Genomic DNA, 24,816 nt, shown 5'->3' on the forward strand with positions numbered 1-24,816 from the left:
TTTAGTTAGCAATAAAGTTGCACTGTCCTGTCTTGGTCAGGCTGCTTTCGCAAGATGACATGAACATTTATGTTTTTTGTTTAACTATAGCTTAAGACCTGCCAACCAAAATAATGAAACCATCAGCTTCTTTTCTCTGTAATACATTTAAAGATCTGGTTTTAGCTGGATGTTTTTAGGTGCCAGACACCCAAAAAAACTCCAACAATTCCACTGTGCTTGATACATTTCTATCAGCACCACACAAACTTCCCTGTAATTACCTTGTCAGTATCACTGCTGTGTTCAGAGTGGTCTGCAACTCAATTAATATCTAGTCAACAGCTATCTTGAGATCACCAACTGGCCAATGTTAAACGAGTTAGGGCATTTGATAAATTAGAAATAAACAAGCTTGAGTCAGTATTTGTACATGTTACATATTACAATGTAATAGTAAGTGATAGGGGTGGGGGGAAAAACTCTATTCTTAGATGCATTGCGATGTGGATGTGAACGATTCTGAATTGATTCACAAATGTCAAAAATCGGTTTTCTAAATATTTAATTTATAACGTAATGGCGGAATATAAAAGGCAGAACTTGGAAGTGGGTAAGTGCAGTGCTCGGACAGTCTGTGGCAGCACATAACAAAAACACAACTGGATGAGTGAGAAATCTGTCCTGCTCCCTCTGCTTTAAAAGCCAGGTTTGGTCAAGAAGAGCTATTTAGTCCTTTCAACAAATCCAGACGAACTTGGGAACAACAAAATTCAATGTCCGGTATGTGTCAGTATGTGATAATGTCCTAGTAGAGGCTAAAAAACATAAACAAAAACGCAGACTTACTTTGCTCTGCTTTAAGCTTTAGCTTTAGCCACTTTCCTCCCATCTCTGCCAGAAAACTTTTCTTCAAAAATAGAAGAGTTTCTTGTAAAATGTCTCTCAACATTCGACTGTTTTACGAGGCTGAAGTCGCTTCTTATTCTCCAGCTTCTCGTTCCAATTTTCCCCTTCCACCTTAAATTCTGCCAGAAAATAAATGTTGCACCATTTAAGGTGGAACGAGAAAATTCAAAAGAGAAACGACTTCATCTTCGCAAATCTTTAGTGTTTGACAGTCTCTCGTTGCAGATTTAACATAACAGGAAACCAACTGCCCTGCGTATAGATGCAAATAAGTCCAAATTTGTCACTAATTTGTCTCCAAATGTTCATCTTAAATCTGTCTTTTCGTTCACTAGTGGCTCGGCGAGATTTTGTCTCAAAGATATTTTACTTTGAAGATGTTTTACTTTGACACAGCACACCCCCCCTCTCTACACCGAAACCAAAAACTAATTTATCAAATAACTAAAGAAAACAGGTAGGACTGCTGTAACGTACTGCTTGGACATCCATTACCACTAAATCTTATGTCACCCTAACAGCACATTTTATCGGAGATGAGTGGCAGCAGCGTCTCATGAGCTCCAAACAAGAGCAGTGAATGAGAGTCTTCCAGTTCACTTGCCACATCACCTCCATTTGTTTTATTAATAAAAGATATTGGACGTAAATGCATGATGGATCGTTACAAATACTCTGCTTTAAAACTACCAAGTCCTCAAACAGTAGGAAAATAGAAATCCTGTATAGAAAAAAGATACATCAAGCTGCATTGATAATTGTTTTATAATTCTGAATCGTAATCTAATCGAAGCGTGAGGTGCCTAGAGATTCCCACCCCTAGTAAGTGAGCTATAAAGTAAGTGGCCATGGAGTTGAAGTACAAGGAAAATATTTCTAATGGTTCTAATGCTGAGTGTGTTCCCCTTCTAAGCATTTGTGTGACAGTCCTATCTAATTTATTTCTCTCAGATTTCCAGAACTTTTTAAGGACACAGACTGGAAACACAACTACTGTTAACATAATCATAAGCACTGTGGACTACCTCCTTAGGCTACAGGTAATGTAGACTATGTAACAGATACATAGACACACAGGGATACATATTAACTACAAACCAAATTCTGAAAAGTTGGAACAGAACTTAATATGCCAAAAAAAACAAAACAGAAAGCAGTAATGTATAAATGTACTTTAGCCTGTATATGAACAGAAACAGTCCTAAGGTAAGATATGTATGTTTTACCTTATCAGCTTTATGGTAAATTGCTGCTCATTCTGAGATTGATCCCCGCAACATGTTCCAAAAAAGTTGTGATGCAGCAATTGTAGAATAGGCATTTCAGAGTTGTGAAATGATCAAACAACATCTTAGAGAGGTGATACATTTATGCTTGGAAGTAAAAGAAGCATTTAGGAAAGACCTAGTCCCTTATGAGCAAGGATGAGAGTTAAGGCTCACCACTTTGCCATGAATGCAACAGCAAAAATCCAACAGTTTAATACTCCCCAGCCACAGATTGCAAGGATTTTAAGTATTTTGCCCTCTACAGTGCTTAATATCATCAAAAGGTTGAGGGAATCCAGAAAAAAGCCTCTGTGTGAAAAGGGCAAGACCAGAAACTGTTTTGTTAGTTGTCGACATTAAATGCTGTAACTCAGTGGCTCCTGTCCCAACTCTTTTGGAATGTGTTGCAAGCATCAAATTTGGAATGAGTGTGTATTATAAAAAACATTGAAGTTCATAAGATCACTTCTTTCTGTTTTTATTAGCAAGTTTTTTGGAACTTTGTCTTATGAGCTCTTGCTGTCATTGTAGGAGTCCATCAGTGATTTTTACTGGTATTACTCGGGTAAAGATGTCATGGATGAAGCCGGTCAGCGTAACTTCTCTAAAGCCTTGGCTGTGGCCAAGCAGATCTTTAACTCCCTCACTGAATATATCCAGGTAACTGACAATAGCAGTGCATTTTTACTGCAGTCACATTTTATTACTTTTCCATTAATACATTACTGTAACTGTTATTCACTACCACTTTTAGCTTTCTTCATCACACTCAGCCATTCATGCATGAAAGATACTTTTTGCTTCACAAGTTGTACCTTATATGTCTGAAGAACCAGCAATAATATTAGTGATTTTTGAAGAATTTTGAAGTGGAGTGTGTTCATTTTATGAAAATGTCCTTTCTGGCACCACAGAAGTTCTCTGCAGGGTCAAAATGCCCAAATGGATCATTAAAAGCTAAAGAACCCTAAGAGTTTCTGTTGGAGCCCATTTGTTTCTCTTAAGAAAGTTTTAAGGAGGTGATTGTTGTAGTAGCTAATAATATAATTATAAAATAGTAATAATAATAAAATAATGGCTAGGCATGTTCCATACAGAACTAAAGGTTTGAAGGTTTTATTTACTCATATTGCAAGTGCCATTTCATAATTTCAGTAAGATGGTGTCTTATTTTTAGCATGCCTGGTGGGTGCTGACTGTCAAATACCCACCCACGCACGTAGCGCCGTGTACTGCCCACATGTTCCCACTGTTTTAATACTTTGAAATCATAATCAGTCAGAAACCAACAAAATCTTTAACTTCTTTCTGTTCTCTACTCAGGGTCCATGTATAGGCAACCAGCAGAGTTTGGCTCACAGTAGGTTATGGGATGCAGTGGTTGGCTTTTTACATGTCTTCGCCAACATGCAGATGAAACTCTCGCAGGCAAGTTCATTAAAAACTGCAATCGCTTCAAACAAAGCATGAACAATTTTGTATAAAAATATACTGATGGTAACTGAATGATTGTTAAGAAAGTGCTTATATCAGTTTTGCTTTTTTTAAACAAGGGTTTAAAACATTTTACACAGAGCTAATATTAAACTGCTCAGTAAAGATTACAAAAATAAACTAAGAACAGCATCAACCCTTTGATGAAAAGTCTAGGAATAAATATGTAATATGGCATCAACCAGCAGTAAAACTAGACGAGCCATTCCATTATAAACGGCATGAAAATAAGCGTAAGGAAACAAAAAAGATTTTGTTGTGATATAAAGCTATAAAGATCTGGGTGATATTGTTAAAATGATTGGAAATGCAATCACTTTTCTAAATATATCATAATATCACTGTTTTGGATGATATTTAAGTTAGAATTCGAATGAGTTAATTAACCCTCATGCTTCCTAAGTACTGGTACTATATAAATGTCTTACATATATAGCTTGTATTGACTGGGCTGTTTTGGTCTGAGTTCTTCTTTTGTAATAACACAAAATGGAATCTTTCACAGTCCTTTCTGCAAACTTTAGCCCTTTGTGGATATAAAACAAAAGAGAAAAATTAATTTCTATTAAAAAGTCAGATCCTAGAGAGCGCACAAAATCCTGTAGTACTAAAAGGCTAAAAAAGAAAGTGCATAATTTTGTAATCAGTACATCATGGATGTAATGATCATTATCTATCAAACACTGCTGAAAAATACTGCTAAAACTGAAAAGCAGTATCACGTAGGGGTTAGCAACATGATTATATTTACATTAGGTCACAATATGCTTTTCGAAGTGCATTGTGGATATCCGTGCATAAAGAACCCTGACCAACTGCTTGTTTCATTACAAAGAGAGCATAATTGGTCCTGTGTAACTGGATTTAGTGCAGTGCAGTAAAACAGAATGTAAATACAGTTGCAAAACACCTCCAGTGTAGTGTAATATTTGTATTGAATTAAAGAGTGAAAGAGAGTGCCTTAGCTGTTAACCATTAGCCTGACATTGAGACTAGCTGGCTTTTCATGCGCACCCCTAGGGCATCCCTCACTCAGCTAGTGGCTTCAGGTGATGCTGGCTTGGGCTACAAACAAGAGGCTCTGCAGCTTCTCAGCAAATACTTGAAGAGTGAATGGCTGTAATATTTACCCACTTTCAGCAGCATCTGAAGGCCATAGATGAAAACTCAAATTTAAGTAATGTTTGTCAAGTATGAGACATGACTTGACAAAACCTTTATTCTGGACTTAGAGAAGTCACTTTGTGCTTATATGCTCTCCCCTTTGTCTCATTAGGGTTATAAAGTAGTACTGACATCAGTCTATATATTGTTAATTTGTGTTCCAGTTTTCTACCCAATCCAGTCCTATCCAGTTCCGCCCACAAGTTAGGACTCCCCCTATCACACAATATCAGCAGTGCTAGGAGGGTGATGGCAAACATAAGCTTCCCCCTGAGTCATGTGAAGCCAGCCATTGCATCTTTTTGAGCTGCCGTTAACGCAACATAATTGGATGACTGAACACGCTTGGAGGAGAGCACTAACCATCAGTTCTGTTTCCTCAACTAGTATTGCACTGAGTGATGGGGGAGAGGGAGGACCATCCCATTGTGCTCTATTGGAATTGATCTTGACTCATGATCTCCTGATATGATTGACGCTTATATGATTGTGCCATTCAGGAGCCCATAAATTATCATGATTTATATTGTGTATTTCCACGTAACAGTATAGACAAAATATTATTCATACCTAGATCCAGAAACAGGCTGTTAAGACCCTGTCACTACTAATGAAGTGAAACCCTGGTCCTCTAGGCCCACTGCTCTTCAAGGTTTAGTGTTGCCTTCCTGCCAGGCAAGATCTAAATAATCAGTGCTGGCTTTCCTTAAAACATAGTACAAAGATGGTTCTTAAACTGTAGAGCAAGAATCACTCTGAACACTCTCTGCACCAGTTAAGATGATCTTCACACTAAGATGCTTTTGTGAAACTGGGCCCAGCTGACTTTGTCATTGACGCCTTACAGGGGCTGAAGTGGGTGTGTTAAAGCATGGGAAGCACTAAAATGTGCAGGCTCATGCCTCCAAGTCCACTGTTGGGAAACAGTGATCAAGACAGTAATCTGCGATTCTTCAATATTTGTTGAAGTTTATTCTTCAATTTTAATGTTTTCCTGATTAATATACTTGCTGGTAAATAACATAATTAAATAAAAGTATTGCTAATTGTCTTTTTTCTTGAACATTACAGCCACCACTAGATGTCTCTGTCTGCACAGAAATGTAAAACTAATCCACCCACTGTCCTGTCTGTGTCATAGACATTTGGCCTTTAAGCTAGGCAAAACATGTCTATAACAAATAGCAGTGAGATCCAGGTTTCTAGCTCAGTAGTTTCTAGTATTGATATTTCAAATCTCAAAGCTGCTGAGACCCCTATGTGATGACGCAGACAGGGGATCTGGACAGACAGGCCAGGTGAATTTACCAAATCACAGCTCCTTCTCAGATTTATAGCCTGCAGTGAGCATACCTGAGCTACTGCAGGACAACAGAATGAGTCAGTCCTTCACCACTATCTGCTTCTGAGACAAAGCAACTGGTCTGTTGGTGAATAAAACTGCTCTGTATGGACAGCTTTTGGGGAGATGAGATTTTCTGCTAACTTTGACAGCATCTCTTAGAGTTAATGAACAGGCATTAGGAACAGGTTCTGAAGTATAAATATATATCCAACAGGTTAGGAAATATAAAAAGTAGTGAGGAACCTTCAGGGCCAATTTTATTAGGGGAAAAACATCTGGAAGTCATAGGTACATTACTGACTGTGAGAAAGAAGTGGAACCCTAATCAGTAGGTTGTTAGAAATCATCTCGTTAAACATGAAACATCATTTGGAAACTTGAGATGTCAGTGTTTAATCTATAATGGCCAAAAAAATAAATTAAAAAATGAATAGCAAGAATTGCCGTTATCTTAGCCCTATCAAACTGCTGGAACCCCATAGGGGTGCTAACAGAGATTGGCATTATTCTAGAGGAATTTTTTTCCTGTTCTGATATTTGTGACCCAAATTGAAGGCTTAGTTCTAATAATCACGGTTGAACACTGACACTGACTCGCCACATGTTCCATATTTCAGAAGGGGCCTGTATGCAAAACTGCCTCGAGCTCTGACCACGCCCAACCCCGCCCCCAATGCCACAGTATTATAAAACATTAAATGAATTAAACATTTTTCCAGTTTGTGGAATATACACCGATCAGGTATAACATTAAGACCACCTCCTTGTTTCTGCACTCATTGTCCATTTTATCAGCTTCATTTACTGTATAGGTGCACTTTGTAGTTCTACAATTAGCAGTGCTACTGGAGTTTTTAAACACTCACTGTCCACTCTATTAGACACTCCTACATTGTCATTCCACCTTGTAGATGTACAGTCAGAGACGATAGCGCATCTGCTGCTGCTCAGTTTGTGTTGGTCATCCTCTAGTCAATCATCAGTGGCCACAGGACACTGCCCGTAGCATGCTGTTGGCTGGATCTGATCCACTCAGAGCAGCACAACATACACTAACACACCTCTACTACATCAGTGTTGCTGCAGTGCTGAGAATGATCCAACAATCAACCTCTGTAAGGGTCCATGGGGGTCCTCACCACTGAAGAACAGGGTAAAAGGGGGTTAACAAAGTATGCAGAGAAACAGATGGACTACAGTCTGTAATTGTAGAACTACAAAGTGCAGCTATTTAGTAAGTGGAGCATAGAAACAAGGAGGTGGTCGTAATGTTATGCCTGATCGGTGTTATGTTTCTGTTTGATGAAAGTAATGTGGAGAAATTATGAATTAAAGTATTGAAAGTACATCAGAAGCTTTATTATGTGTCATGATATGTAATTATTGAATGTCAAATTGTCCTAGTACATCCTAATAACATCCCGTAATGCACGCAAACAAATACTCAGATTTTGGTTTTGGTACTTGAATACTGGCACCTGGAGTGTTCATTTTTCTTTAAGCTACTGGCATTTATCGACAGGTCCAGATGCAGGGAGACACTGACCTTTTAATGTATGCAGTGAGAAAAGAGTAAAGAAAACATGTCCTTTAGCTTTTTTTTTTTTACATCTATTCTCTTTCTTCCTCCAGGACTCCAGCCAGATTGAGTTGCTGAAGGAGCTGATGGATCTGCAGAAGGACATGATAGTCATGTTGCTGTCCCTTCTGGAAGGTTCTCTTATGCAATCTTTGCTTAATAATGAGCAAACAGAATGTGTCATTTACATTCTGTTCACAGGAACTGTTGTTTGTGTGATCAGTCAGATCGTTGGGGGATATTTGTTCTATTTTGTATTGCAACCACCACATTGCCACGTTTAAAGAGCAGTCTAGCCATTTTTCAAACCACTGTTCAAACAGTAACTTTTCCCAGTGGACCTATTAATGTTCAGCGCAGCCCTAAAAAAATTCAGCCGTGCTTGTTATCAGTTGATATTTGTCTGAGAGAAAGCAGAACCATTTATTGTAAATGACTTGGTATGCCATGATGAAGAGCAAAGCAACAACCACAAGGTCTCAGATCCACAAGGGTAATAGATAATGAGGGTGACTACTCAGCGTTGTCCACTATGTCCCTAGGTACGCTAGGGATTTTCACAACCCATCTTATTTTACAAAAAGCTAAACACCTCCAATAAAAAGAGAACAACAGTGCAATGATGCAAATTAACTCCTTAAACTGGCTCGTTGAAAGACTCACTACTGAGTTCTTGAGAACTAATCTTAAAAGATTACTGAGTAACTAATTGCAACTAATGTCCCATAAGAAAATCTGATGCATGGTCATGGATGCACATATGTTGATAAAAGTGTCAGGTATATACACTTGGTCAAACACATATATCTGATAGGTAGGGACACACGCACATATCTTTTCATGGAACAACACTTTAGAAATGAAATTGGATATAACTTAAAGTAGTCAATGTACAGCTTGTATACCAGAATAGATTTACTGTCCTCTGAGAAGAACTCAACACACAGCCATTAATGTCTAAATAGCTGGCAACACAAGTGAGTACACCTCACAGTGAACATGTCAAATTGTGCTCAAAGTGTCAATATTTTGTGTGATCACCATATTATCTAGCACTTAACCCTTGGGCATGGAATTCACCAGAGCTGCACAGGTTGCTACTGAAATCCTCTTCCACTCCTCCATGATGACATCACAGGGCTGGTGGATGTTAGACACCTTGCACTCCTCCATCTTTCGCTTGAGGAAGACCCACAGGTGCTCAATTGGGTTTAGGTCTGGAGACATACTTCGCCAGTCCATCACCTTTAACTTCCTCAGCAAGGCAGTTGTCATCTTGGAGTTTTGTTTCAGGTTGTTATCGTGTTGGAAATCTGCCATGTGACGCAGTTTCCGAAAGGTGGGGATCGTGCTCTGCTTCAGAATGTCACAGTACATGTTCGAATTCATTCTCGCCAGTGCCCGCAGCACTCATGCAGCCCCAGACCATGATGCTACCACCACGTTTGACTGTAGGCAAGAGACAGTTGTCACCAGGGCACCATCACACATGCTGGACACCATCTGAGCTAATCAAGTTGACCTTGGTCTCATCAGACCACAGGACATGGTTCCAGTAATCCATGTTCTTGGACTGCTTGTCTTCAGCAGACTGTTTGCGGGCTTTCTTGTGTGTCAGCCTCAGAAGAGGCTTCCTTCTGGGATGACAGCTATGCAGACCGAGTTGCCCAAGCAGCATATGGTCTGAGCACTGACAAGCTGACCTCTCACTTCTTCAACCTCTGCAGCAATGGTGGCCGCACTCATAGGTCTATGTTTTTAAGCCAACCTCTGGATATGATGCTGAATACCTGGACTCAACTTCTCTGGTCAACCCTGACAAGGCCTGTTCTGAGTGGAACCTGTCCTGGAAAACTGTGACCTTGGCCACCGTGCTATAGCTCAGTTTCAGGGTGTTAGCAATCTTCTTATAGCCTAGGCCATCTTTGTGGAGAGCAACAGTTCTGTTTCTCACATCCTCAGAGAGTTCTTAGCCATGAGCTGCCATGTTGAATATCCATTGGCCAGTATGAGGGAATTGTACCCAAAACACCAAATTTAACAGCCCTGCTCCCCATTCACACCTGGAACCTTGTGGAGTCACATGACACCAGGGAGGGACAACAATACAATTGGACACAATTTGGACATGTTCACTGTGAGGTGTACTCACTTGTGTTGCCAGCTATTTAGACATTAATGGCTGTGTGTTGAGTTATTTTCAGAGGACAGTAAATCTATACTGCTATACAAGCTGTACACTGACTACTAAAGTTATGTCCAAGTTTTCTTTCTGTAATCTTGTCCCATGAAAAGATACAATAAAATATTTGCAGAAATTAAGGGGTGTACTCACTTTTGTGAGATACTGTGTATAAAATATACACAGTATATATATATATTTGTATCCGATACAAGGTTAAACGCATATCAGTGTAGTTATAATTGTTATATTGTTTTCTGTTTGCTTTTAAATATTACATTATTTAAATGTGATAGCAAATAGTATTTTTTATGTTGAAATTATTTAATTGCACAGCTTACAGTGCGCATGTTATGTAGCTACTATATTAATTTTCGCTTCATTAGGAAGTATTTGAAAGAAACATAAAAAACTTGACATATAACATCCATATATAAATCATAATTTCTATCACATATTGTTAAATATATTTGTTACACATATATGTTTCTATATGCTGATAGATGGTTAAAATATAAGTCCCAAATTTGAAATTGGCTATTTGGGATATATGCCCTATATGTATCCAAGCTGGATATAAGGGAATGCCATGCATGCTAATATATGCCAAATAGGCTGTATATCGGATTTCCAAATGGGATATAAGCTATGTAGTTATGCGCATGAGGACTTGAATTGAGTGTTTGCAGAATTATGTTTAACATGCCTCTGAGCCAATCACAATCAAATTTAAATGCTACATCCTCTTTCAAGTGAAGGAAAAACTCTGTAGAACAAACCTGCAGTGAGAACGGTGGTGGCAGTAAATTAGTCAGAATTGTTAGATTGAGAGATGGTGGAAAGGTGTTGCTGAAGAGCATATAATGCCTTACGTGTATGCTATTGCTTTGTCTAGCTTAGCTGTTAGCTTTAGCATTAGCTCATCAATTGTGGGTACACATACAGCCCAACGTGTTTAAGGGGTAATCTTTGGTCAAACTTTAAACTGCAGAGGCTCACAATTTAATTCTTCACTCTCATAAATACATAACTGATTATTTTAGAGAAGTTACTGTATAAAAAAGTCTTAAGCTTAATAACTCATTCACTTTATTTGTAGGTAATGTTGTAAATGGAACCATTGGCAAGCAGATGGTGGATACTTTGGTGGAATCCTCCAGCAACGTGGAGATGATCCTCAAATTTTTTGACATGTTCCTCAAGCTGAAGGATCTCACCACCTCTGACAGTTTCAAAGAGCACGACGCTGATGGCAAAGGTGTCATCTCAAAAAGAGAGTTCCAGAAATCAATGGAGAATCAGAAGCAGTACTCTCAATCTGAAATTGAGTTCCTGCTTTCTTGTGCTGAGGCGGACGAGAATGACATGTTCAACTATGTCGAGTTTGTGAAACGCTTCCACGAGCCTGCCAAGGACATTGGTTTCAACGTGGCCGTGCTGCTCACCAACCTGTCGGAACACATGCCCCATGACTCCCGTCTGGCAGCCTTCCTGAATCTGGCGGAGAGCGTCCTCAACTACTTTGAGCCATTTCTGGGCCGCATCGAGATCATGGGTGGTGCCAAAAGAATTGAAAGAGTTTACTTCGAGATTAGTGAGTCTAGCAGAACCCAGTGGGAAAAGCCACAAGTCAAGGAATCCAAGCGTCAGTTCATCTTTGACGTGGTTAATGAGGGTGGAGAATCAGAGAAGATGGAACTATTTGTGAACTTCTGTGAGGACACTATCTTTGAAATGCAGCTGGCCTCTTTGATATCAGAACCAGATGCCGTGGAGCGGTCGGAAGAAGACGAAGATGATTCGCGGAGTGTGGCCGAAGAGCTAGAAGAGGAAGCAGAAGAGAGAACGTTGGAATCCTTCTCAGCTTTTACCATGGCTTGTGTATCCATGAGGAAGAACCTGTGCAGCCTTCGCAAGCTGCTAACCCTTAAGAGCATGAAGAAACAATTCAAGAAGTTCCGTAAGATGAGTGTGAGGGAGATGATCTGTGGCTTCTTCTCTTTCTTCTGGAGGATCTTCATCGGCCTCTTCCGCTTCCTCTACAACCTGGTTTGGGGCTTCTTCCACATCTTGTGGTCCACGCTGTTTGGCGGAGGCCTGGTGGAAGGTGCCAAGAACATGAAGGTGACTGATATCCTGGGCAACATGCCGGACCCCACTCAGTTTGGTGTCCATGGAGATGTTCTAGAGACTGAAAAGCTGGAGGCAAACGAGGCTTGTTTGGTAGCAGAAATTGGGCAGATGGCAGAGGGAGACCAAGTGGAAGTAGACCTCATGTCAGAGCTGTTGAGTATTCAGCCCAAGAAGGAGGGGGGCAAGCATGGGGCTGAGCCTGGACTAGGGGATGTGTCAGAAGTGGTTGGCGTGGATTCTCCATCTCTAGCTGCTGCTGTCCGGCAGAAAAAGGCCCAGGTGCAGAACTCCAGACTGTGCTTTCTTTAAGTTCTGAACATTTTAAGTAATGTTTTTATGTTTTTGACACAGTAATGATATAGACATTACTGTGAAAATGTCAGAGACCACCCTTCATTTATTTAGCTTCTTGTCAAAATAACCATCAAGTACAAGTTGTTCATTTTTCATGAGATATTTCTGAGGAAATTAGATAAATAAATAGGAGCTTCCACACATTAAAATATGTAGAGAATGAGACTCACATCCATAAAAGACCCAGAAGACCACCAAAACTGTAACATAAACAATACTCAAAGCTTTTATCTTTGAGAGGAAGGAAAAATCGAGCTGTGCCCTTCCTTCAAATCTGAAAAAATCCACAGGTGATCTGTCCATCTGTAGCATGGCCTGTGCTACCCCAAGCTCAAGGAGTACACTGGAGGCAGGGTTCAGCACTGCAGCAGACATTCTTTTAATTTTCACACAAAATAAACAACACAACCAACACTAAGCTGGCCACTTTTCAGTGGCTCAAGCTGGCTAGACTTTTCGGTCCTGTCTTCCCTGAGCTTTTCAGTTCTTTCCATCTCTGCTGCTGCTCTTCCCTTTATTGCTCTGTTCCCTCTCAACTCTTTTTAAAGGTGCTCACCAGAGCCAAGAGGGAATGAGAGCTCGCCGCTCTGCCTCCCCGTTACCAGCCCCAGCTGGCAGCTCAGCTGCCTGGGTCAAAGGTAGCGGCCTCATTGCGTAACAGGGGGCGGGGCTTGAGCGGCGGGGCTTGAGCGGCGGAGCTTGGGACTCGCTTCTTCCTCTGGTGTCTCCCATAACCGGCACCAGCATCATCCTCCTCCTCCCACTGTCACTCCCGTGACTCGTGTCCGTTGGGGAGAGCTCGGGTTTTGTGCTCTGCCCCTCCACACTCGCGGCTCTCTCCCCCGGTGACCTCGCCAAGCTTCGTCACCGCTGTGTTCTCTCGGCCGTCGTCGTCGGGGCCTGGGGGGGCGCATGCCACACCATCCTTCCACTGTGAGAAGACAAGTCGGCGCTATGAATCTGAAAGTTATGTGTAGCTGTCAAGAAGCCATTACTCAGAAGAAAAAAAATGTCAAAAATGAAGAAAATTTGCAGTGGAGATGTGGAAAAATTTAATTCCAAAAATGCTGTATATCATTTTAAAACAATTTAGCATATGATGAGTTTTTTCAAAAGAAAAACAGCTGGCTTACACTGGAATACACATTTTTATTTCTGTAAGAAAGGTGATATTAACCATAAATATAATCATGCATTTCCCGTTTGTGAAAAAAAAGCTTTTTTTTGTCATGGGAAAATTTTTTTAAAGTGGTTTATAATGCATTTTGAAACCTTTCATGTGTTTTATGCTCTTTTCTGATACTGAAAAATATACGCATAATGACTGTTTTGACTGGAAATTAAATAAATGAGGGGAGGTCTGTGACTTTTTGCACAGTACTGTGTCTTGGGTTGCTAGTGCCCCAAAGGTTGGATTTATGGGTTTATGCCCTCTGTTATGTTTTGTGCTGTATACAGCAGAATAATTTACTGGTTACCTGCCCTACATATTTTAAGCAGAATGGGTTTTGATGGAACAATGTGAATCACTTCTCTACCTCTCTGTGCAGGAAGCTGCGAGTAAGAAGGCAGTTGAAAGTGAATCAAAAACAGAATCCGAGAAAGAGTGAGTGAAATAAGGGTTTGCTCTGAAATAAGTTTGAAACTAATCATTTCTTAGGTTACTGTTTACTTTCTGTATGCTGTACGTGGGTGTCATTCTTCCACCTAAGCATCCCACTTTTGTGTGTGTTTATGTTTTAGTGCAGAGGATGGGGAGAAGAAGGACCAAGACAAAGGGAAGGAAGATTCTCTCATAGAAACCTCATCAGATGAAGAGAAAAAGCCAACCATGCGGAGACCTGGGCAGAAGAAAGGAGAACCAGAGGTCTTCATGACCAGCTTTTTTGCTGGATTGGACATCTATCAGACTAAGATTCTGGTGAGCAGCATTGTAGTTGTGTGATGATAAGCTAACATTATAGAACAGCTGTATGTTACTTAGTTTAGTACACTGTATGGCCAAAGATCTGGGACACCTGATCATCACGCCTGTATGAGCTTGTTGGACATCCCATTCCAAAACCAAGGGCTTTAATGTAGTGCTGACAGGGCTGTGGTTGATTTTATACACCTGTTGGCTATGTGTGTGGCCAAAACACTTTAACTGAATAATTAGTATGTCCACATACTTTTGAGTGTATGTAGAGGGACTCAAATTATTGTAAACCACACTATTTATTTACATGCTTTTGTTAGCTAAGTGACTGACATCAGGTATTAGAGTTGTAATGACATGTCAGTGTCTTCTAAATATTTTAGTTAGATTTGCTTTGGTTGTTATGAGTTTGAAACGGCTTTACAGAACAAATTTTTTTTCTGTTTTTCTGATATCTTCTGAAATCTTTGGATGTTATTATTCTGAAATAAACTAAAAATACTTTAAAATTAAATTAACAAATCACAGTCACACAAAATGTGTAAAGAACACAAAACCTCATGTATTTACATATGTAATATACTCACTGTATTTTCATCATCATTCTGCATAATGATAATACTCTGGCATGATGGTAGTACTGTGGGAACCTGTGATAGATCAGGTGTAGTTTTAGCAGTATTGAATTATTACAATGTTTTCACAAATCCTTATGTTAAACTGCCATACCTTGAAAGACTGCAGATGAGTTTGCATCTTTTATTTTTGCAGAATTACTTGGCACGAAACTTCTACAACCTGCGATTCCTGGCTCTGTTTGTGGCATTTGCCATCAACTTCATTTTGCTTTTCTACAAGGTGACTCAGCTGGCTCTCTCATTTGAACTGTTTATTGCCTGTGTCCCCCCCCCCCCCTTTAATCTGTGTGATAGATAGTGTCATTATACAGCATGTTTTAATGACTTGTGCCTGTTTGTTAAATAATAGGTCTAGCTGTGATAATGTATCAGGTTGATTATCCTAACAGTCATATCCAGAGCACATTATCCAAAAGCCCAAAAAGGAAACATCACAGTTTCAAAAGTAACACTAAGAATTAAATTGAAAGTTTGTAGAACCTATCTTGTAGTATCTATCTGATATTTTTCCCACTGATATGATTACATGTGAAATATCAATCAAATACAGCTCAGTAACTGGTGGTGTTACTGTACAATGGTGTACAATGTCCTTTGTTGGTTGTGACATTTATGATGATAAATGCAACAATTTATGATGGAAAAATGCTTGCGTGCACATGTGTAGGTGACTGGTGAGGAGTCTGAGGAGGTGGATCCATGGACAGGGAGAGGTGAAGAGGAGGATGGTGTGGAGTATTTTGTTCTGCAGGAAACCACTGGCTACATGGCGCCTACACTTCGCTTCTTAGCGGTGCTACATACTGTCATTTCCTTCCTCTGTGTTGTGGGATATTACTATCTGAAGGTACACACACATTCACACATGTACAAACAAATGTAGTGATATGTTTGGAGCTTCTACAATTTTAGTCAATTAGAATTGTCAAGGAAAATGCAGTTTTGTTTACTATGTCGTCATGCTGAACTATGAGCTGCTGATACTTTTGAACCAATTATCCTGAATAGGTACCCTTGGTGGTTTTTAAGCGGGAAAAGGAAATCGCCAGGAAACTTGAGTTTGATGGTCTTTATATCACTGAGCAGCCTTCAGATGATGACATCAAAGGGCAATGGGACAGACTTGTGATTAACACACCGTAAGTGCGAAAGAAAATATCTCAGGTCACTTCAGCCGTGTCCAGTGAGTGCTGTTATTGCTCTGAGAATTTACCTTGACATTCTTGAATCAGTCATGTTATGAAGAACGACCTTGGTCCCGCACATTTCACTGTTTCCTGCTCTAACACACTGATTTCCACTCAGGAAGGATTTGTTAAGTAAGTAGCTAATTGTTGGATCAGTTGTGTTGGGAGCAAGAGTAACACTAAAGTGTGCAGAGCAAGAAGCAATCAAAGACTACTGTTGCCTTAATGGTAGCACTTTCCAGTACTCATAGTTGTTAAGTCATGTAACATTTGAATTGCCCATTAGAAAGTAATATATCAATAAGCAAGAACTAATGAATAAGTCATATATGAACAACCACAAAGGTATATTGGAATAACATTAACTGTTCCACATACCATTGTGTGAAATGAAGGTAATCAAGGCATTCCTCAGTGTTAAAATCACCAGGAGGATCTGTATAAGCTTGTTAACATTGTTTTTATTAATACTTCATATTATGACATTTACACTGATGCCAGTGCCCCCCAAAAGGGACACATTGTCATACCTTTGTATTCACCCTTGAAATGAGTTAATAATTGATTAGAGCATGACGATTCAATATTTTTTTTCTGTAGGGTCATTAAGATTAGTCAATAAAAAAAGCATTGCTTACTATTATAGTTTATAATGAATTAGTGTTATTTAATTGCTTAATTACTAATGTAATGCAGATAAGTAAGTAGGATTTATTCATTGCGTACTAATATGATATAGAAATAGAAAATAATTTATAAAATTATATAGATATAGAAAATAATTTATGAAATGAAAATTTTACAAAATGTAAAAAATAAAAATCGTTGTTGAGCAAAATGAAAAATATAGTTTTTTTTATCATTACAACTGTTGGAAAGACGCCTCCTCACCAGTTACAGTGGTGCCACAATAGTCTTGAAAGCAAGATTTAAAGACAAAGAAAACCCCTTTCAGTTATTGTGTCTTGAAGTTGGAAGAAAGTTTAGAAAATCAACCAGCATTTTGGTGCAGGTGTGTGAGGGTGGGCTGTTTGAATTTTTTTTTTTTTTGTTGTTGTTGTTGTTGTTTTCTGAAAATGTACCCTTGAGAGTACGTCCTCAGTAACAAGAGATGTACCAGTTAAGTTCAGTACCTTTCTTTCTGAGAGTATGCAGAAGGAACCTAGATAACTATTGTTACTTTTGGGAAGCCAAATATCATATCTATGAGTTTCTACATCAGTGCATTTCTTTATCATTGTTGAGGGGATTCACAATGGTTACGCTATGTGTTGCATGCAGGGTATTGTAGTGATAGAACATTAATGGACAGAAACACAAAAAGTATAGAATTGTGGGAGATGGGCTGTTGTGCCACAGAATATTAGTAAACTCGACAAATAACATACAAAATGCTAGTTTTAGGACAAAACAAATCTGAATCAAAACTGAATTACTCAGCGAGGTGTAGAACAAGGGTACATGAATGTGTAAACAAAAGGTATGATGTGGCATGAATAGGTAGACCTGAACAATTCATCCACTGCAAATTTTCCCATGTGGATGTTATCATATGACTTATTCTTCTGCCCCTACTTTTTTGCTCATTGTTTCCAATTTCCGACTATAATATAATGATATACTCATTGCACATTCAAAGCATTCTTTGTACATAATTTCTAAAGAAACTGCCAGAAAATATTTACATGATTTATGTGAGGCCTTTATGAATCGGAAGCAGATTGTTCCTTTTTTTTTGTGTTGCACAGATCCTTCCCCAATAACTACTGGGACAAGTTTGTCAAACGCAAGGCAAGTAGAATGACTGATGATTTTTTCTTTTTTTTTTTTTGAGTAAATGATTTTTGCTACTGTCTGAGCTTCATTAATGTGTTAAAAACTGTAACAGGAAACTACAGTGCAGTTTGAAAAGAGTACAGTTCGGGTCTCTCCCATTCTGTAGCCTTGTAACCGTGTATCATTGTGTAAGGGTCAGTAGTTCAAAGACAGAATGGAAGATGAGTGGAGCATTTGCAGCGGGAGAGTAAGCATTGTGGTGAGGGGCTGAAACCTAAGACCACTTATTAATTGTTGATTGGTTATTTTACCTGTAGGTAATAAATAAGTATGGAGACCTGTACGGGGCAGAGCGGATTGCCGAGCTTCTTGGTCTAGACAAGAGTGCTCTGGACTTCAACCCCACTGAAGAGGCCATCGCAAAAGAGGCCTCCCTGGTGGCCTGGTGAGGAAAGCATGAAAGATCATTTTGAACAGATTACACCACCATGCCTTTGAAGTCACTTGTCATATTCCAAATTTATGTATGCAAAAGTTTGAACAGCCCCAAATTTCTATGTTTCATTGATTTTCTAAGTAAAAGTAAGCTAACACATTATATTTTACCCCAAAATGTTACATACATTGTCCATAAAAAAATGTATACAGAAGTTGTATATAAAAAGTGTTCTCTCTGTAGAGGATGTGTGTTATTGTCAATCGGAACATCAACGTGTAATTTGACCAATGGCACTCAAACTTTTGCATGTGATGTGCAGTGTAAAAATACTTTAAAAACCTCAACAGTTATCTTTACATGATTTATTTGATATAATTTTTTTTGGGGAGAGCAACAATCAAATGACAAATAATACACTAAGTTATTTTTTGTTTTAAAGAAATTTCGTGATGTGTGTCAAAATGTGATCACCGCATCTTGTTTTAATTTAAAATTTTATTATATCTGGATTTTCAGTATTTCACAGCTGTCTCAGTTGTCATTATGAAGTCATCTATCAAACACTTAGTACTGTTTAATTTTCTGTTAAGTGTGTGTGTGTGTGTATATGTATATGTATATATACATATATATATATATATATATATATATATATATATACACACACACACTTAACAGAAAATTAAACAGTATTGTTTTCATGATTTGCGTTCATTACAGCTTACATTCTTTTTAGTCTTGCTTTTACTTTTCCAAAGAATGTGTTTAAAGTTGATTGTAGTTTTTGTTTCTCAAGATTCAAGTAATCTTAAACACATTCAGTGATGTTGCAATTTCCTTTTTTATGTACCATCAACAAAATCAGTTTTATATTAATGAAAGTAAGGTAAAATTTTAAAAAAAATTATGGAAATTAAAGCAAACCATACTTTTTGTCTGACAGGTTAAGTTCCATCGACACCAAGTATCATATTTGGAAGATGGGTGTGGTGTTCACAGACAATGTGAGTTGACTGAGAACAGTCTGTTGTGAGGCATAATTCTTCAGGGTTTATGCACTCCTATTGCATGGACAGAAGCACACTTAAGCAGTCTTTTTTACTTATTATAGTCTTTCCTGTACCTGGTGTGGTACACAACCATGTCCATCTTGGGACACTACAACAACTTCTTCTTTGCTGCTCACCTGCTAGACATTGCCATGGGTTTCAAGACCTTGAGGACCATCCTCTCTTCCGTCACCCATAATGGCAAACAGGTTTTAGCACTTTTGAACCTCTAAGCATTTAAAGTGTTTGAATTTGATGAGTTCCCTTATATCTGTTATATATTTCTTCTGTTGTCGTAGCTGGTGCTGACTGTGGGTCTGCTGGCTGTAGTAGTGTATCTTTACACCGTGGTGGCATTCAACTTCTTCCGGAAGTTCTACAACAAGAGCGAAGATGAGGATGAGCCAGACATGAAGTGTGATGATATGATGACTGTAAGTTGCAAACACTTGACTTTTTTTCTAGGTCAAAAGCAGAAACCTGCACCAGGGATAGATCAAAGCTTAACATAATTCAGAGATAAAAAGAACAGTGTTTTATGATTAGTTCAAAGCAAAAGACACAAAGCACAGGAAATTCACATTTCCTCGCTAACCTCAGCTCTTACATTTAATGGAACGTAATGGAAATGGGACCATCTGTCATTTTTTAGCTGTGTGTAATAGATTTCTTTTTCTTACTTTCCCCCTGTGTTTCTGGTTTTCAGTGTTATCTTTTCCACATGTATGTGGGAGTGCGTGCTGGTGGTGGAATAGGTGATGAGATCGAGGACCCCGCGGGGGACCCCTATGAGCTTTACCGCATTCTCTTTGACATCACCTTCTTCTTCTTTGTCATCGTTATCCTTCTGGCCATTATCCAAGGTAACGTATAACTCAATAGGCTAGGCTCAGGTAGAAAAATTCAAGGGATGGAGTAATGGAAGCTTGTCTTGATGATTAAATAAAAGATTGAAATGTTATATCCTTGATAAACTGACAGGAATGATTTAGCAATTTGCAAGATGATAATATATAACTTCTCCTGCTGCTTTCTTTAGAGTAAGAAACAGAGGCACATAGGAATAGTGATTGATATATAGCCATTTTATCCCAAGTAGTTGTATATATGAGCTATTTATCTTTTTCCTGTATTTTATTTTGCCTTAGAGGCCCACATTTTATGTGTGTGTTTTGTTTTTTTCCGTCCCAAAAATGTTCATAATCCATTAAGGAACTGCTGAATTTTCATTTTCATTTGTAACATGACTGAAACATCCATGACACAGCCACTCAGCTAAACAGTGTGACATTAGTGTGGTATGTACAGCTGATATTTAGCTATGTTCAGACAGCAGAGCATATTTTGCCAAAAACACCATGATATTTTATGGCGGGATGCTGATTCTGTGGGCTCCGCTTGTCCCTGTCACGATAGGCTCCTCCCAGTCCTGTCCATGTGCTTTTGTTTTGGTTCCTTCCCGGTCCTGCCCCCTTGTTTCCAGACCCTGCCCTTGATTGTTTTCACCTGTTACCCTCTTGTTAACCACCTTTGCCTTGTTACCTGTCCCTGTATTTAAGCCCTGTGTTTTCCCTAGTCACTCGCTGGTCTTTGTTTGAATTGTTTGATTTGCTTGATGTTTTAAGTGTTTGATATTGTTTGGTGTTTATTTCTTCCAGCCTCTGTTGTGTTTATCCTGTGTTCCATGTCATGTCTGTCTCTCGATACCCCCGTGTTGGCTCATTGACCCTGGACTGTTTTGACCCCGAGTATGGATTTGCCCATAATAAATCTCAGGGTCAAAACAGTCCAGGGTCAATGAACCAACACGGGGGTATGGAACACAGGATAAACACAATGGAGGCCAGAAGAGACAAACACCAAACAATATCAAACAATTAAAACATCAAGCAAATCAAACCAATGCGTCCGCCTCATCATCGCTCCCCAGCGTTACAGTTCCCCTGTGGATTGCGGATTTTTCCACTGTGGATCAGGTTTTCTGCTGTGGATACTTGCAGAATGAGTTGAAAAATGTTCAGCTTCAGTGGAAAACCTCTGCTTGTCATGTGATAACTTTCACAACATAACCAAACAAAAAAGAAAGGGCAGATACAGTGAACTGGAGAGTGACCGTGGAGCCATTCAGTAGGAAAGCCTTAAGGCTTAAAACGAATCCACTTAATGATAAATATCAATGGTATATGTACATTTCCGTACATTGTTTTCATAAAGGTTTAATAAAAAACCTTAAAATGAATGTAGCTTGGGCTTCCGGCTTATGTCGGAGTTAGACTAGACACCGCTCCCACAAACTGCACATTTCACCATAAATTATCTTTTATTCTTTTACGTTTAATATTGGATGAGGGACAAGTTGGATGAGTTACGATAGTGCACTAGAAAATAAGATGTCGTGCAACCTTGAGAGAAAATGACTTCGAAGGCTGTTTCTGGAACCCGCACTCCCGCCATTGAGCGAATGTTCTCTGCTAAGGCAGGTGATCGCAGCTAACATCAGGTGATGCTATCTTGGTCACTGAGCCTCGTGCCTCGCCTTTGGGGAGTCCAGAGGGTCCTCGCTCAATGAGCACAACAGAGTAAAAACGAGCTATCGACGATACGGTGCCTCCACCTTAGTTTTTCCCAGCATTAAAATACATGGAGCTCTCGCTTTTATCGGAGCATGCAAGCATGTTGAGCAAGGCCCTGCAGCCAATCCAGGACTCATTTTACTCCATCAAACAAATTGTGGACTCGCATACAGGTAGCATTAAAGCTCTAGAGAATGCTGCATCTGATCATAGCGATAGAATTGTTGCTCTGGAGAATAAATGCGAATCACTCTGAGCCCATAATACCGAACTCCTGGATAAGCTGGATGACCTGGAAAATGGATCAAGGAAAGCGAATCTTCGTCTAATAAGGATATCTGAAATACTGGAGGGGGTCAATCCAGTGAATTTCATGACTGATCGCCTTTGTGAGGTTTTCGGAGCAGAGATGTTTCAATTTCGACCTGTTCTGGACAGAGCTCATAGGCTGGGTCGTATGGCAACCAACAAAGGTTCGAATAAAAAGCCCAGCATGTTTATTATCCTATTCCACAATTTTCAAGACAAGGAATTTGTACTTTGAAGCGCTCGTGGAGAACTTTCCTTTCAAGGTCACAAAATCAGGTTCTTCCTGGATTACAGTGCTGACCTCTCTCACAGACGTGCCGCATTTCACGACATAAAAGCAGCTCTGTATAGTAAGGGAATTCGCTTCAGGCTTACCTTCCTTGCATGTTTGCGAGTCGACTTTGAAGGCCGTCCTATAACTTTTGACATGCCAGGAATGGCTCAGGCTTATTTTCATGATCACTGGTTAAGACTGTACCTAGCTTGACTGCTGGGGAAAAGAGGGAAAAAAAGTATCTGGGGGCTAGTTTCTTTTTGGGTTATGCTCTTGTTCTGTTATTTTCTTAAGTATACATCTCCCTGGTATGAAAATATTGCTTAATTGTTCAGTTGGGCGACATAAGTTTATGTGCAGCATTGTGGGCGGTGGTATACCTCAGGGCTTAGTTATAGAAATTGGTTTTTGCCGGAAGGTTTTTTCAGGATGGTTATTTGGGATGTAGGGTGCTGGTGGTTTTTGGGAGTTGTATTTTTCTGTGTATGTTGTTTGTTTGTTTGGTTGTTTTTTTGGGGGTTTTTTGTTTTTTGTTTATTTTGTTCCTCCTTCCTGCTGGTTCCCTCTCTTCTGCCAATACTGCCATATTATTTAGTATCTACCACGTATCCAGTTTTTTTCAGGATATTTCTTTTTGATGAATCCAAACATAGGTTTCTGTGTTAGGTTTATTTCATGGAATGTAAAGGGTCTGCAGTCTCCCATAAAACTGTGAAAATATTTTCCCATCTTAAACAGTTGAACGCTGACATTATTTTCCTACAGGAAACTCATCTGTCCAAATTTGAACACACCAAGTTACGTAGGGGGTGGATTAGTCAAGTATTCCATTCCAATTTTAATTCAAGATCCAGAGGGGTCGCTATTTTATTTCATAAAAGGGTTCAATTTAAGCCTTAAAAAATCCTGTCTGACCAAAACGGCAGATATGTTATTGTTTCAGGCCTTCTTTTTCAAACTCCCATCTTGTTCGTTAATATATACGCTCTAAACTGGGATGATATGGATTTTATGAATGGGCTTTTCTCTAAACTTCCTGACCTGGACACACATGCTTATTTTTGGAGGTGATCTCAAGTGTGTGGTGAATCTTATGCTGGATCGGTCTGTGGCTAGGTGCACTCCCAACTTTAAGATGGCCCAGTCTTTGTCTCTGTTGATGGAGGAGAATGGGTGTATCGACCCATAGAGATTTAGGAACCCTTCAGCTAAATCTTTTTCCTTTTTCTTGCAACCACACCGTTCCTTTTCCCATCCATCCATCCATCCATCCATCCATCCATCCATCCATTATCTTCCGCTTCTCCGGGGTTCGGGTCGAGGGGGCAGCATCCTAAGAAATGAGGCCCAGACCTCCCTTTCCCCAGCCACTTCCACCAGCTCTCCAAGGGGGATTCCGAGGCGCTTCCAGGCCAGCTGGGCGATATAGTCACGCCAGCGTGTCCTGGGTCTTCCCCGGGGTCTCCTCCCAGGTGGACTTGCCTGTCACACCTCCCGAGGGAGGCATCCAGGAGGCATCCTAACCAGATGCCAGAACCACCTCAGCTGGCTCCTCTCGACGTGAAGAAGCAGCGGCTCTACTCCGAGTCCCTCCCGGATGACTGAACTTCTCACCCTATCTCTAAGGGAGAGTCCAGACACCTTGCGGAGGAAACTCATTTCAGCCGCTTGTATTCGTGATCTTATTCTTTTGGTCATTACCCAAAGCTCATGACCATAGGTGAGGGTGGGAACGTAGATCGACCGGTAAATCGAGAGCCTTGCCTTATGGCTCAGCTCTTTCTTTACCACAACAGACCGGTAAAGAGCCCGCATCACTGCTGACCCAGCACCAATCCGCTTGTCAATCTCCCGCTCCCTTGTACCATCACTTGTGAACAAGACCCCGAGATACTTGAACTCCACTTGAGGCAAGAGCCTATCCCCGACCCAGAGAGGGCTCTCCACCCTTTTCCGCCTGAGAACCATGGTCCCGGATTTAGAGGTACTGATTCTCATCCCGGCCGCTTCACACTCGGCTGCAAACCGATCCAGCGAAAGCAGAAGTTTGCGGCCTGATGTCCCCAATAGGACCACATCATCTGCAAACAGCAGCGATGTGACCCTGAGATCACCAAACCGGACACCCTCCATCCCCTGACTGTGCCTAGAAATTCAATCCATAAAAATTATGAATAGAATCGATGACAAAGGGCAGCCCTGACGGAGTCCAACTCTCACTGGGAACAAGTCTGACTTACTGCCGG

At 39.9% G+C, this 24,816-nt stretch overlaps 1 protein-coding gene across 4 annotated transcripts in view; it reads left to right on the forward strand.

Annotated features, from left to right (window-relative positions):
* The window catches only part of LOC108430665 (ryanodine receptor 3-like), a 329,117-nt gene that overhangs the window by 292,836 nt on the left and 11,465 nt on the right, over window positions 1-24,816 (forward strand). For all 4 annotated transcript variants that reach the window (XM_037541686.1, XM_037541687.1, XM_037541688.1 and 1 more), the window contains 16 exons: window positions 1,840-1,928; window positions 2,688-2,816; window positions 3,480-3,584; window positions 7,792-7,873; window positions 11,020-12,332; window positions 13,958-14,013; window positions 14,151-14,328; window positions 15,097-15,183; window positions 15,631-15,810; window positions 15,972-16,102; window positions 17,899-17,941; window positions 18,244-18,371; window positions 19,309-19,369; window positions 19,477-19,623; window positions 19,714-19,848; window positions 20,121-20,277. In XM_037541686.1, coding sequence (XP_037397583.1) covers window positions 1,840-1,928; window positions 2,688-2,816; window positions 3,480-3,584; window positions 7,792-7,873; window positions 11,020-12,332; window positions 13,958-14,013; window positions 14,151-14,328; window positions 15,097-15,183; window positions 15,631-15,810; window positions 15,972-16,102; window positions 17,899-17,941; window positions 18,244-18,371; window positions 19,309-19,369; window positions 19,477-19,623; window positions 19,714-19,848; window positions 20,121-20,277 — 3,021 coding nt within the window. The remainder of the gene's footprint in view (window positions 1-1,839; window positions 1,929-2,687; window positions 2,817-3,479; window positions 3,585-7,791; window positions 7,874-11,019; window positions 12,333-13,957; window positions 14,014-14,150; window positions 14,329-15,096; window positions 15,184-15,630; window positions 15,811-15,971; window positions 16,103-17,898; window positions 17,942-18,243; window positions 18,372-19,308; window positions 19,370-19,476; window positions 19,624-19,713; window positions 19,849-20,120; window positions 20,278-24,816) is intronic.

The sequence above is a fragment of the Pygocentrus nattereri genome, chromosome 10 (assembly GCF_015220715.1).
Source record: "Pygocentrus nattereri isolate fPygNat1 chromosome 10, fPygNat1.pri, whole genome shotgun sequence".
In the NCBI taxonomy this organism is placed as follows: domain Eukaryota; kingdom Metazoa; phylum Chordata; class Actinopteri; order Characiformes; family Serrasalmidae; genus Pygocentrus; species Pygocentrus nattereri.